Below are 14,491 nucleotides of genomic sequence, written 5' to 3'. Positions count from 1 at the left end.
CTACTGTCCTAGATGATTTTTGATTAAACACCATAATCCATCTTCTCACCCCCCATGACACAGACATGGGGCTGAGCTTGGCTTCCCCCTTCTGCCCACTCAGGCCTAGCACTCTGCTCCCCACTCGTGACTAGTTCTTGAGGGCCAGGGTGGCTATGCCCACAGAGGCTCTCTGGTTTGAAAATATCAGGGGACACCAAGCTGCCCCAAGTCCCCACAGGTCACAAGCATCAGTTTGGAAGTTGGGATGGGAACGGGGTGTGCTTCACCACAGACTGGGTCTCCCTGACCCCCCTTGAACAGGTGATAGCTGTGGAAGAGGCCTGCGTGGGGCTCCCAGTCGGGGGGCTGGGGGGTGGCAAATGAGGGAGTTGATAAAAGCCACATTTCCTCCACTCGTTCCTGCTCCTGAGTTCTGGAATGGTGTAGCCGCCAAGGAAGTTTCTTCACCTGAGGGCCAGACACTACCTTTGGCCAGCCAAGGCTTCTGATAATTCCTTCCATTTCCGGGGTCAAGCCTGAGACTAAGCACTTTAAGTAGCATTCCTTTCACTTGGCCCTTACCTCTGCAGTGTGATCCTCGAGACAGGAAAACCCAGTGTAGGAAACTGAACCGGTATTCACCGGTGTGTAATCATAAAGTCTGGGCACCCTGAGATGGCGTACTGAGCTAAATTATAGCAATTTAGCACACAGAGTTATTTAAATTGTTTGCCTGCCTTCTCTTTTGCATCGCTGGTGTGTTAGACTTGCCTCTTCCCATTAGGCGCATGTAATTGCTCTCCTCAGGTGAAAACATAAATATCATCATTACAGCGTGAGACAAAAACCATGTAAATTCTGGGGAGCTCCCTGTAGACACTGCCCAGAGCAGCCTCACGGTCTTTCCCTTTCAGGTGATCCAGGCCCCGGAGCCGGCGGCCCCGACGGAGCAGGTGATCACTTTGGAGGAGACCCAGCTTGCTGGGTCACAGGTGTTTGTGACGTTGCCAGATTCGCAGACCTCTCAGACCAGCTCTGAGCTTGTGGCAGTGACCGTGGAGGATTTGCTCGATGGCACTGTGACCCTGATCTGTGGCGAGGCCAAGTGAGTGGCCGCTCATCCCATGGAGGGTCCTGCATTTGCAGCAGAGAGAACGTTCTGCGGCCTGCCGTTTGCCCTCCGTCCCTGGTTGTCCCGAGTAGTGAGCATTGTAGCCTGCACCAATTGGAGCGCCCTCACTCTGTTCTCAGAGAACCAGCGGTGTTGGTGTCCTTGGCTCGGACACTGCCGCCCTCCCCAGGGAACAGGCCTACTTCCCACAGGCCTACCGCTGTGGCCTCTGTGGTGAGCAGTGGGGTGGGAGTGGTGACCAGGCCATCAGAGAGGTGCCGCGCGCCGGCCACCTTCGCTGTGCAGAATGGCAGGCAGCCGTGGTGGGCCTACGGTCCACACACTGGGGCTGTCAATGCTGCCGGGGTCTCCTGGCCGTTTAGAAATGAGAGAAAAGCACCAACACACCATACAGAGACCGCCGCCGCCCCCCCCCCCGGCCGGAGCACACCGGGCTCCTTCCTCACTTCGTCATCCTCTCATCCGCTTGGGTGGCCGGGCCTCTCCTGGTGGCAGGAGAACAGGAAGCAGCGCATTAACACAGGCCGAGTCCCACCTCGTCAGTACAGTTAGCCCTTCCCCAAACCAAGCCCTGCAGGGTTTCTGCCATACGCTCCGTGTGGGGCCGTCCAGCTGCAGAGACAAGCCCTGCCCTTCCGGGATCTTCTCCGCGGTGTTCTGTACCCGAGGGCTGTCCCTGCGGCCTTCCATGTTCTCCTCAAAGCCAAGACTGTCGGCCGCTTGCTCTGGAGCCTGGGGCATGGCCCACGAACCGGTGCCGGGTGCCGGGTGCCGGGTGCCGGGGCGCTCTGGCTCCTCCTCCCGCCACGTTCTCGATGCCTTGGGAGTGGCCTGCTGGCTGCCTCTTACAGGCGGCCACTGTTACTGCAGGCTGGTGATCCTTCGGAGTCTGAATTTCACAAAGTTTTTTTATCTTCAGTTCCTAAAATATAATCTGATAATTAATGGTTTGTGGAATCCATTATGAAGTGCAATTAGATGGATGTAGGTTCCTGCCGTTCGGAGGGAATGACTAGCATTTATCTTCCTTTCCCCGGTGCCAGAAGGTCGCAGTCTGCTCGTGAGTGGCGTGTTTACACACCAAGCAGGGCTGCCTGCCCCCTCGCGTGGCTTCTCCCTCGGCAGGGGTGGTGCACATTTCATCACTCACCCTCCGACTGGAGGCCGGCAGAGGACAGGCCCACGCCGTCTTTCCGAGCACATTTCACGTCCCCAGGTACAAGCAGGGACCAGGGGTCAGTTTGGGACACGGTCAGGACTTTGCCGGTCTCCGTACGCCGCTGGTAGGACTAAAGGCAGAGCCCCGCCACCACCCCGCGTGGCCGCTGCGGCCGTCTGTCCACCTGTGCGCCGGGGCCGAGTTCCAGCTCGGGCCCGCACACCGGGCAGCTCCCTCCTCCCTCCTCCACTTGTGTCCTCATCTTGATCTGCACGTCAACTTGAGCTTGTCAAGCTCAGGGATCGTCCCATTCTGGAGCAAATGAAGTTTTCAAAGGCAAGTCCTCAGAAGCCGGAACCTGACCAGAAGATGGTGCTCAAACCTTGAAGACGTGGCCTCCACGCGCAGCCCTTGCTGCTCCTGCCACCACTGGCTTCTCTTCAGGTGGTGCGGTCCGGGAGAGCTCATGACCGGCAAGGGGCAGAGAGGCGCCGGGTCTCCCCCTGGCACCAGAGGAAACCCTCTGGAAGGGACCAGTGTGGCCCGGCCCCGCGGACTAGGTGAGGCTCCGCGGCGGTGGGCAGGGACTGCGTCCTCAGAATTGCTTGCAGCGGAAAAGCAAATAAAAACTTAATTGCTAAGGGCCCGTAGGGGAAAGTGATTTTTCTTTTTAAAAAGTCTCGTGATGAAAGAAAGCTGTAAATTTTTAAACCAAGTTTCACATCCTTTCAAGTCCCGAGAACTCCTTGCTCGGGTGTCCGACGGAGCCCCCGATGGTGGCAGGGCACGCGTTTGCTGCGGAATCGAGGGACTAGCAGCTCCCGAGCTGGGGGCACACAGAGAGGTGGCAGCTGCCGCCTGACACGCCTCACCGACCCCGCAGCCCGCCCGGCAGGAGGCACAGACCCTGTGCTGCTTCCAGGGAGGAAGGAGGAAAGGTGCGTCCTGAATTTAGCCTTTACTCCCAAGTGGACCTCTGCGGGGCACTGCACTGGTGGCGATTTTATAGTGTCACTCCCAAGAGGTGCCCAAGCACGGGTTGTATTGTAGGAAGACTTGTTCTAGCTTCACTTGGCCATTTGTTCTTTTCCTCCCACTGCTGCCCGAGAGACCTCCGGAATGTCTGCACAGAGGACATTGTCCTCGTGCTCCCCTTGGTCCCCCTCACTTGCTTTCTCATGGCAGAGGGGTCTCTGCCTTGTTGCCATGGGTGCATCCTGGTGGCCTCCAGGCTGAATCCTGGGGGTATTTGTGGTTGTGTGGAGGAGGCTGTGGACCTCTTGGAACCCCTGCCCGAATATGTCCATTGGGGCCCTGGACTATCTCTGCTTCCAGAGCTTCTGAGGCAGCCGGCAAGGAGGGACAGGCAGGCAGATGCCCAGCTGGAGTCTGATTCTGTGGGAGTAATGGGGATCACTTAGGGAACAGGATTTGCCATCCCAGGTAAGTGAGGCGACAGGAGATGGAAGAGCAGGGGTGCCAGAGGAGGATGGCGCTGTCCCAAGGACGTGAGCAGCATTTGGCCACCGGGGCAGCAGAGAGGCAGAGGCAAAGGCAAAGCTCTTTATTCGTTTAGGTAAGAAAGCCTGTCTCTTCTGTCTCAAAAGCTTTATGTTTAGAAACTTGGAGCCCAGTAAGTAGCAAGGACTGTGCTGTGAAAGCTGGGTTCCCCCCGGTGATCCAGATCTTCTCTGTGGAAGTGCTCTGACTCCCCTCCCACTGACCACCAGCATCAGCCTCATCCCTCGGGGAGGAGCTCTGCTGGTCGGGTGCGGAGGGACAAAATAGGGTCGAGTCTGATAGGTGAATGGGGGGAAGGTCCCCTTCTCTGTTCATGGTTTAAATAAGTCAGGGATACTCTCAGAATCAAGAAGAAAGATGAGGTGGCCCCTAAGAGTTTCTCACCCCAGGTGATGTCAGTAACCAAGCAGGGCTGTGCCTTTAAGTCTCATGGGTCTGAGATCTGGGAATTGCCTAAGGGATGGAAGAAACTGCTGACCTCACATAGAAAGGTTCTAGGGGATAAGGAGTGTTTGTATTAAATTGGGGCTAGAAAGAGGGACGGTGATGGAGAAGTGGCTAGGACGCTTTAATTATTACCCCCAAAGAAAGAATAGCAGCCTCAGCGCTCCCCACTTGGTGCACTGTTTCCCAGGGACCCTTGGGAGGTAGGGAAAAAACAGGAGTAACAGTAAGATTTGGGGTTGGAGAGGGTATCAGAGGCAAGCTGATGATTGTTTTGTTGCCATGGAAAACCTTGGGGCTGGTAGGACCTGGGCCAGAAGCTCAAAGCACAGCCAGAGCTCAGAAACTTCCTCCGTGTATAGCTGTGCCTATAAGGACGAGAGAAGCTGCCTGTGCTCTGGGATCACGCTGTTGAGAAAAATTATCCCCTGGGCTCATTCACATTGTGTCCAAATCATGGAAATGTTCATCGGTCGTTTCTTTATCCAAGGCCAGCCACACCTCCCACCACAGTCAGGACAGCCAGCCAGGACTTGATGCTGTGTAACTTAGATATAAACCATTATTTTCATTTAACTTGCACTATTCTATATAAATAAAATATGTACTTTGAAAAACTTGCGCTGCGTGAGTTTCAAAGGGACTATAATGAGACCTGTTTCCTCTCCGGTTCTGGCCAGCTGTCGCGTGGGCCCAGGCTTGACAGGGAGTTCTAGGGGCTCTTGTACCTTCGGGCCTTGCCCGCATGGTGGGGGGAAGGGAGACTGTCCCATCAGGTGGAGGCTGTTCCCCAGAGCCCTCTTTGCCGGAGATCGAGCGTGGTGTGGGGTCTCAGAGGCGGATGTGCACGTGCAGCCAGGGTACATCCGCACTGTGCCCCTTGCTCACTGCCTGACCTCGGGGGCGACACCCTCTCAGCCCTCTCCTCGCAGCTCCCATCTGTAAGGGGGGCAGTGCCGCACAGAACCAGGGAATTCCAAGGCTGGCTTTAAAGAACTTAGTGTTGAGACTAATTGTTAGCTAAGTCTTGCCTGTGGCGCTCAGCCCAGCCGTTCGCCTGGGTTGCCGGCGCTGAGTGGTGTCCATTCCCGCACCTTCAAGTTTTTCTTCTCCCTTCCTCCCCCCTCGCTCCCCCTCCCTCACTGCCCCTCCCCCCCCAATCCTCGGGAGACCTTATAACACCCACCACTTTTCATTTATCTCTTGAATCTCAACTGCCCCAAAGCACAAAGTGCTGAGCAGATGGGTATAAAATAAGCAGAAACCTTTTGTGGAAAATAGCTGGAAATGTCACGTTGCTGGCGGCCCACGAGGACACAGGCAGCGCGCGGACAGGATGTGCAGCATTTCTGCAGGAAGAAGCCGCATGAAAGGCAAGGGGAGGCACGCCCCATCTTTTGCATCTGTCCTGTCCTGCCTGCTAGTCCTCGAAGGTCAGGTCAGCCCAGAAGCCGGGGAAAGCAGGGGTGAGGTAGCACGAGCGGATCCTTGTCCAGAGCCCACAGGGCCTTTTTGAAGGAGTACCCCTGCCTACCCAGTGCCTGCAGATAGGCTGGAGCTCTCTGTAGTATCGGGAGCAATAATTCTTATAGCGTCCTAGGCAGCCCTGGATAATTGTAACACACTGCAGGGCTCCAGCCATGAAGGTGAAAGTGTGAAGAGGTAGGAAATGGGCCGAGTGATCCCTTGGCAGTCCCATTATCTTAGCGCTGGGCCTGGGAGGCTGCTGTAGGAGGCTAGATGGCACGGCGGGAAGGGCATGGACTAACTGGATGGATGACCTTGGGCAAAGCCTTCCCGAACTCCTAACGGCATGTAGACGCTTTGGAAATGATGTCTGTTACAATGTCTAGTACTTCTAAAGAGCCTGGGGGAGGAGGGCAGAGAAGGGCAAGACGGAGTAGGCCCAGCACATCCCTAAGATGGAGGGCATGGAACAGAGTGCCGGGTGCCCGAGACCAAGGTAAGCCTCACCTCTCTGAGCCGTACTGTATAATCCCAGGGCCTCTGTCCCAGACCCAAGTGAACAGGGACAAGAGGGGGACCGGACGTCCTGGCTTGGACCAGCACAGCCAAGGGGTCTTGTATGAGTACAGGGCCGGCCTCTGAATGTCAGGTCGGGGCACAGGCAGTGAGACCCAAGGAGTGGAATCGCGGTGTGCAGAATGGTGTCTGGCCTTCCCACCCTGCCTCTGGAGCACTGTCTTCAGTGTCCGTCTTATGTTCCCTATATGCTCAGGGATGTGTCTGGGTGAAAAGAGAGACGTAGCTTCTGGCTGCCTTCACAGGAACTCATCCTAGATCAAGGGGCCGCACGCTTCATTGGTAAATAGCCCAGTACTCAGGGCTTCACTAGAAGGGGGGGTCTAGGTTCATTGCTTCTTGGGAACGTCCTTGAGGCTTTATTCTTGTGCAACTGTTCCGTCTTCTGCCCTGTCACCCAGTGCTACCAGAGCATAGGTCCGATGATCGCCAAGACCCTCATACCTGCTCCGCGAGCTCAGCGCACTGGGCAGCGCGCTCGGTGCTTAGTAGACGCTGACGCTGCTCGTCTCACTTGTCTTCTCGTCCCCCAGGGAGAAACCAACGTCCCCATCTCACCCCGCTAGCGAGGCTATTCCCCAGGCTACCTGGGGGCTGGTCTAGCAGTCTAGCAGAATATCCCCCTTCCTGTGTCCTCCGAGGAGAGATTAGCAGAAGGCGAAGAGCAGCTAGCCCGGCCCAGAGCTCCCCAGCTGCCCTGATCAAACACCACCCTGCCGGCTCTTCTTGCACCGGTTCCCCCAGCGCAGGCCAGTAACAGCTGATCAAACACATCAGGACAAGGTCAGTCCAGGGACCCACCGTTCCCTCCAGGAGAGATCTCCTAGACCTGCCATCAGGAGGGTCCAATAAAAATGGGCAGGGGGTGGGGAAGGGGGCCCACGGGGCTGGCACAGGACCAAATGGCTTTTCATTCGTTTTAAGGTTGAAACCTCTGTGGTCCGCACGGGGTCCAGAGCAAAACCAGCACGCACAGGGGGGCCAGGCCTAGCACGCCTGTAAGCCCGGGGACCTGGGGTAAAGTGAGGAACGGAGTAGCCTGCACACACGCAGGACAGGGTGAGGGATGTCAGGCAGGAGCCATTGTCGTTTCGGGAGCATGGGATTACTAGATTGTCACAGGGTGACTTAAGATCCTCCCTCACGAAACCGTCACCCCTTCAAGGGCAAGGGCTGTTTTGTGTCCTCCTTTCCATTAACACACAGTGAGCCAGGCACCTCAGGTTCTGATTGCCCAGGTCTGTTCTCCCTGAAAGTTCTGGAGTCTCGGCGCTCCTGCTGTGGGCCTAGTCCTGTGCCAGGTGCTGTAGACGTTGGGTTGTGCGGGGCTGAAACAGCGTGTGGTTCCTGCTCCCGGGGACTGATCACCTTGTTGGCCAGACAGAGATTATTTATGAGAAGTAAGAACCGAAAACATCCATGCAGGTCCAGACCAAGACCTAAATGCTATTTCTCTCTCTCTCTCATTGTCTTTTTCACCAGGATAGCTAATATTTTTTAGAGATAGTTTCATAGTAAGTAATGCCTGTCAGGTGCTTGGTGTTTTTTGCACATGGGACGGAGATCTTTGTGTACTTTTGCCTTCACCGGCACCGTGACGACGTAGCTGCTGTTGTCCTGGGTTACAGACGAGGGGACCGACAGCAGGGAAGCCCCGTGACGAGTGACTGCCCGTGAGCTGGGATTCAAACACGGGCAGTCTGACTCCACAGTGTGCTCTTAGTACCCAGTCAGCTAGAAGAGATCTAGTCCATCGTAGTTCCCAGTCCTTAGCAGCCTGGTCTGTCACATCTGGACGGTCGTCACAGGACCCAGCAAGGCTCCCTGCCTGCGCTGTCCTTTCCCTTCCCCTGCATCCGTCCTGCTTGAGACAGTCAGGCCTAAACCTCTGCTGCTTTCTGCTAGAGATGAGGTGTCCTGGAGCAACAAGTCATGTCCTCTTGCCTTGGCTTCGGGACTAGATCGTTTGTTCACCAGTCCTCAGTCCAGACTCTTCCCTCAGAGAGCAGAAGGACAGCTACCGGAGCCGCTCCAGCCCCCGCAGGGCTGGCGGAGGTCCGCCGCACAGCCTGATGCGAGTGTGCGAATGTGCGAGCGTGCGAGCGTGGTTCCTCCACGCACATGGCTCTGGAAAGCAACCGGAGCTGGGTGGCAGCCCTGGGTGGCAGCTGGATGGGCCTCTCGGACTTGCCCACCTCTCCCATCATTGGCCTCCTAAAAGGAAAATGTTTTCCAGACAGCAGCCGTGTTACCGGAGAGGATCTGATTAGAAGCCAAGATAAGAGGCGGCAGATCAGAGCCGCCCTTTCGAGTTCTTCAGATCCGAATTCAAATCCCTGCCCTGTCCCTTGTTAGATGTGTGACTTTGGGCACATTAAGCTTCTCTTTACCTTGATCCTTCGTCTGTAAACGGAGGTAATAAAAGCTCTCACAGTAATTGTGGAGATTAAAGGTGATGCATGTAAGACCTTGGTATAGGTCATGGCAGGTAGCAAGTGGTTGATGGAAAATACCAGTCATGCCCAAAGGGGGCCCAGAGCTCTGGGGTGGTCCATGCCCCAGTGCAGAGACCCCATGGGTCCCTCTGAAGCTCAAGTAAGATGGGCTTCTGGGTGGGGCAGGCCGATGAAAAACAGGCCAAGCTGGACAGAGTCCCAGGAAAGCAGGATCTCCTCCGCAGCCGCCTCTCTGTGTCCCATATTTCTGGTGTCCGGTGCGTGGCTGGTGCTCAGGAAACACCTGTTGTATGATTCTGAGCCGCAAAACCAGAGTTAGCGCTGGGGTCCGAGGATGGCCTGGAGCGTCGCTCCTTAGGCTGCGTCCTACTGCTCGCAGCGCCACCTAGAGGAAGGTCCTGGCCGTGCGGCCCCAGTGGATCTTGTGGCATCCACAGAGCAGGCTGTCTTGGTCCGTTTGATGCCTCCATTTCTGCCCCAAGCTGGTGTGCTGGCTCAGAGCAGGAGGGCTCTCAGGCAGGTGGAGCACGGACGAGACAAGGTGACAAATGGTTGGCCCAGCTTGGCCTCCCTCTTGTTTGTATGGGCAACAGGGTAATCCCATAATGCCTTACTTACTCTTGAAAAGCGCTCGGCTATTTTCAGGTCATTACTGAGCCTCACGGCAACATGAAAGTTTAGGTGTCTTCATTATTATCCCTTTTACTGCAAAGGAACTGAGACGTGGCCACCTCTGTGGGCGGAAGGGTCCTCAGCTAGTGAGAGGCTGAAATGCAGTCTGGTTGTCTGACACCCGAGGTAGGCTTTTCCCACTCCGCCGTGCTCTCCGTTTGTCACTAGGGTCCTCATATTTCCGAGCATTTTGAATCATTTACTTGCAGCAATGCTCTGAGGCTAAAAGAGCTTGAATTATTATTTTGCCAATGAAGAAATTGAGGTTCCAGGAGACGACATCACTTGGTCACCCAGTTAAGTCAGTAGCAGACCCGCAATCAGAGCATTGGACCCAGCATTACATCCACTTTGCAAGAAAATGCACTACTCGAGCCCAGCGAGGAAGGGGACCTGGGGCTCCGCCACAATCCTTGTGGCAGGGGCGGGCCTAGCCCTCCCCCTAGCCCTCCCATTTGTTGGCCTTGGCCTCAGGCCAGGCCATGTGCACCATCCCTGGCACGGGCATCACACGTCCGTCCAGGTGAGCAGACGAGCGCTGCCCAGTGGGATTCTCAGCGGTGCAGGGAATGGCCTGTTCTGCACTGCCCGACGTAGGAACCACTAGTCAGATGTGGCTTCGAGCACTTGAAATGTGGCTAGTGTGATCGAGAAACTGAATTTCAGCTTATAATTTAAATAGTCACCCGTGGCTAATGACGATCGTGCTGGGTGAGAGTCCTACAGGGAGTGCTGCTCCCAGATTCAGGCCCAACCCTGTCAGTCCCTGAAGCCTGTGACATTCCATGGGTGCCCAATGAAGGGGGGGGGGGGTGGGGACAGGGACTCAAGTGATACACGGCCCCGGCAAGGTGGAGGGCGCCTGCTCTCACTCACTACAGCTAGCCCACGCCCTATGTTCTGCCGTGAGCGCCAGCCCTGCCCCGCGCCGCCTCCGCTTTTGCCCCCATCGTCGTCCACACCAGTGGCTTTTGAAACTCTACAGTGACAGCCCTTCTAGTCCATTTTATAGGTGATTACATCAGAGCTCAGCAGGGCTAAGGAGCTTGTCCACGATGACCCAGCGAGAAAGGTCTCATTGCCTGAACACAAGATGCCTAGTTCTAGTTCGTGTCTGTCACCAGCTCCAGACCAGCGCTGACCTGAAACAGAAGGGGCCGCAGGGCAGCCAGGAAAGCCTCTCCTTTCCGCATCTTTGAGAGGACACCATGACACGGAGCGTGCTGCCCCGGGCGCCAGCCTTGTCCTCATAGAGCGAGTGTCCGGAGCTGGGCATGTGCCCGGGCTGGGCTCACCTTGCTGTGTTTGTGGCATTCCGATGACTAGTGGAGTAGGAGGTGCTCGCCTCAATGAAGCATTTTTTTTCCTAAGCACGTCATAAATTTACATGCGACTTTTGTTTATCTTGGAACTAACAAGATTGGTGGTGATGCATCAGCACATTTATAACGGAAGCCGTAGGAAAACTAAATGCGTTGTCACCCGTGAGCCGCGTGACGTTGGACAAGTCTCTCCAGCACCCTGCCCCGTGACTGGATTAGACACCCTCTGAGTGCCCCTCTCCAGTAGTCTGACTCCCTCCCTAGCACTGGCCGTAGAGAGCCCCCTGTGGCAGCTTCTGTCCAGGACAGCCCGCCTTCTGTCCCCTCAATGAGGCTGAGGGGACTGTTCCCACCCCTGGCACAGCTGGGAGGAGCTGGCAGGGACCAAGGACAAAAGCATCCAGGCCTGGAAGAAGGAAGCTTTCCAGAGCTGGGGGGAGGGTCTGCCCTAGGAGGAGAGTGGGACACAGGGACAGTGGCTCTGCCGTTCTTTCGAGCCCCGGTCTGAAGCAAGCCTAGAGCTCATGGTAGCCCCCGGCCCGGGTGTCAGAGGGTCAAATGCCAGCCCGAGTGTTCTGGCTTTGGGCAGGCTGCCTGGCCCCCCGAGCCTTCTTTTCCTTCCCTGTGAAATGGGGAGGGTAATAGTACTTGCCTTTCCCTGGGGATTGTAAAATAATATTCCTGAGCCTTATGTGGTGCCAGGCCCAGAGGGCACTCAGTGAGTGGTTAGTCCTCGCCTCCTGGGCCTGACCCTAGAAAGCGCAGCTGTGGTGGGGCGGTGGGGGGAGGGTCTGCTCTGTAGCCTGGACTATGACACCGGCAGGGCAACAGCGAGGAGGGAGTCCAGGCGTCGTGCTCTACCCTGACTTTCCTGACCCTGTCGCCTCACTACTAACAGGAAGAGTCAAGTCCTGAGGCCTGGTGTTTCTGTGCCCTAAGTCTTCCAGGTCAGGCCTACCTGGCAGGGTGAAAAATACCAGAAACCTGGCTTCGTGGGGGCGTCCTCAACCCTCCACTCGGCAGGCCTGAGGAGATAGGATTCCCTGGATACCATGAGCTGCCCCCTATTTCCTCATCAGAAGCTTCCCCTCAGCCTTCCTGGAGGCTCAGATCCACGCTGGCACGGGGAGGTGACAGGACTTCTAGGTTCCCAATGTGGGGCCGCCGTACCCCAGCCAGGCACACATACACGGGGCCAAACTAGGCTCCTGGCCTTCCTCTACTCACCCCCTCACCACGTCCGCTGCCAGACTTTTCCCACCCACCTTCTCCCCGTCCTTCAAGGCCCATCCCAAATATCTCCCACTCCAGAAAGTTGCCCCCAGGCACGCCAGCCAAAATGTCTTTTGGACTTCTCAGTGTTGTGTAATCCACAATACTGAGCATGTGGTAATCTCAGTTCTTTTTTTTTTCTTTTTTTGCCCTTTTTTGTAGTAAAGTATCCATAAGAAAAAAGTGTTCCATTTTAGTTACTTTTAAGTGTAAATTTCCATGGCATTGAGTACATTCACACTATTGTGCCACCATTGCCACCACCCATCTCCAGAACTTTCTCTTCATTTCATACTAAAACTCTACCCACCAAACAGGATCATCATCCCTAAAGGAAGCCGCAAATCTGTTAGCATCGCTCCCATCCCCCCCCTCCTCCCAGGTCCTGGAAACCACTCTACTCCCCCTCACTATGAATCCGTCTGGGTTCCTCCCAGAAGTGGGTGTCCCAGAGCGCTGGGCCTCTGCTGAGTGACTGAGGAAAAAGAGCTCACGAAGAGGCCAAAGAACAAAGATCATGCCATGCCTAAGGCTTCCCGGGCCAGGCGTGGCCCCTGCCACACTGCTCCCACATCCCCAGACCAGAAGTCATTCATTCGTTCACTCGACAGGTATCATTAGAGCGTTTATTAAGGGCTAGACAGCGTGCTGGGATGGATGAGAGACACCTCAGTGAACAGTACAGAGAGACATCCCTGCTCTCATATTTTAATATGGAAGACAGACTATAAGTAAGCTATGTGGAATGCTAGATAACATCGAGTGTCAAGGAGAATATTGGCAATGTTGCAATGTTGGAGTCTCAGGTGGGGTGGCCAGGAAAGGCCTGGCTCAGCAAATGACTTCAGCAAAGACCTGATGGCTTGAGGGATTGACCGCATGAGTGTCCAGGGGAGAGACACCCCTCCCGCAACCAGCAGAGAGAACAACCAGTGCAAAGGCCCTGAGGCAGGAGTACACATGGCCTGTTTAAGGAAGAGGCCCTGTAGCCAGAGCAGAGTGGGCAAGGGAGAGAGCAGTGGGACAGGAAGCTAGGGGGACAAATCAGGGTCCAGAGGATGTAAGACCCTTGAGGTCACATTAAGGATCCAGCCACTGGCAGGTTTCAGGTGCGGTGCTGTAACTGTGGGTAGAGAATAAATATGGGGAGAAGGGTGAATGGTGGGGGATTGCTTAAAGGCCATTGTCATATCTCATCACAGCAAAATTACTTGAAATTCTAAAATGAAGATGAGACTGTGACCCAAGTCAGTTTCTGAGTGGCTCATTTGTTAGCCAAGTAAGGAAAGGGATGACGGCTTGTACTGGGGTCATGGGGAGGCGTGGTCAGATGCCAGTAGAGCCAATAGAATCTGCTGGTGGACTGGATGTGGGATCCAAGGGGAAGACAGAGAAGCCAAAGGTGACACCCAAGATTTCTGGTCTGAAAGTTGCCATGTGCTTTGGTGGGGAGAGCCACAGGAGGGTGAGTCTTGGAGGGAAGACGAGGGGTTGACTTTGGGGCTTGCTAGGTTTGAGAGGTCTATTAAATGCCGAAGTAGAGAGATGTAGGGTGGGCGGTTGAAGCGTGAGTCTGCAGTTGGGGCATTAGAGATCACTCCGCCAGCGTTCCTATTCTGTTTCTGAGGCCCACCTGGCATCACCAGAGCTTTCTAGAGACCTGGGCTGCAGTTTGGACCCTCGGTGTGCGGAAAAGACTGGGCATCAGTCTGCTCTTCCTTTGTCCATCCGTCCGTCCATCCATTCTTCTATCCATCATGTGTTCATCCATCCATCCGCCCATCTATCCACCACGCCCAGCACATCGAATCCCAGCCAGACACAGTGTCAGGCACAATGTCAGGCACCAGGGGGAAAAGGGGGGGAATACGGAAGGAGTAGCATAGCCTCCCCTCAACAGACTCACAGTCTGGTTACAGAGTCTCTAACGCTGGCGCCCCCACATGCCTTCTTCGGCCTCAATCTCTCCATCAGTAAAATCAGTCTGGACCAGACAGTCTTTAAAAGCCTCACCAACGGAGACCTCCCGGAACCCCAGTGAGGCCAGCCTGCCCTTGCCCTCCTCGGATCTGGGCCCCCACCACTCGGGCGGAGCTTCCTGCCCCCAGAACACCCATCCAGACAGCACATGGGCCCTGACATCCGTATTGCCCTCTGCATGTCCCACCAAGAAGTGATCAACTGTGGTGAAGCCATGAAGGCCACCTAGCAGCCGCCCACAGGCCGCACAGGTGACTTGGGTTAAGGCTTGCCTTCTCGAGGGGGATGATGATCGCCTGCTGGAGGGTGGAAAAAATCACACTCCTTACGTGTACAGTACATACACCATCAGTATGTCTGCACAAGATTTTCATAGGGGTGGAGATGAGGGGATGAAACGTCTCCCAAGACTCCACAGGGAGCAACACCGAAATAAAAGGATACAAAACCATAGGTTAAGGGAAGGAGAGGAGGGTCGGGGCTTAGAGCACACACTCATTTGACTACA

The 14,491-nt window shown here is 55.5% G+C and overlaps 1 protein-coding gene across 3 annotated transcripts in view; it reads left to right on the top strand.

Annotated features, from left to right (window-relative positions):
* LOC111154600 (zinc finger and BTB domain containing 40) overlaps positions 1 to 4,848 on the top strand; it is a 73,890-nt gene extending 69,042 nt beyond the window's left edge. For all 3 annotated transcript variants that reach the window (XM_022514284.1, XM_022514283.1, XM_022514282.1), the window contains one exon: positions 897 to 4,848. In XM_022514284.1, the coding sequence (XP_022369992.1) occupies positions 897 to 1,091 (195 nt within the window). In that variant the 3' untranslated portion in view covers positions 1,092 to 4,848. The remainder of the gene's footprint in view (positions 1 to 896) is intronic.
* The last annotated feature ends 9,643 nt before the right edge of the window (positions 4,849 to 14,491 follow it).

Source organism: Enhydra lutris, unplaced genomic scaffold, assembly GCF_002288905.1.
Source record: "Enhydra lutris kenyoni isolate GAN:26980312 unplaced genomic scaffold, ASM228890v2 scaffoldscaffold38, whole genome shotgun sequence".
Classification (NCBI taxonomy): Eukaryota; Metazoa; Chordata; class Mammalia; order Carnivora; family Mustelidae; genus Enhydra; species Enhydra lutris.
This window is presented reverse-complemented; position numbering and strand designations above follow the sequence as displayed.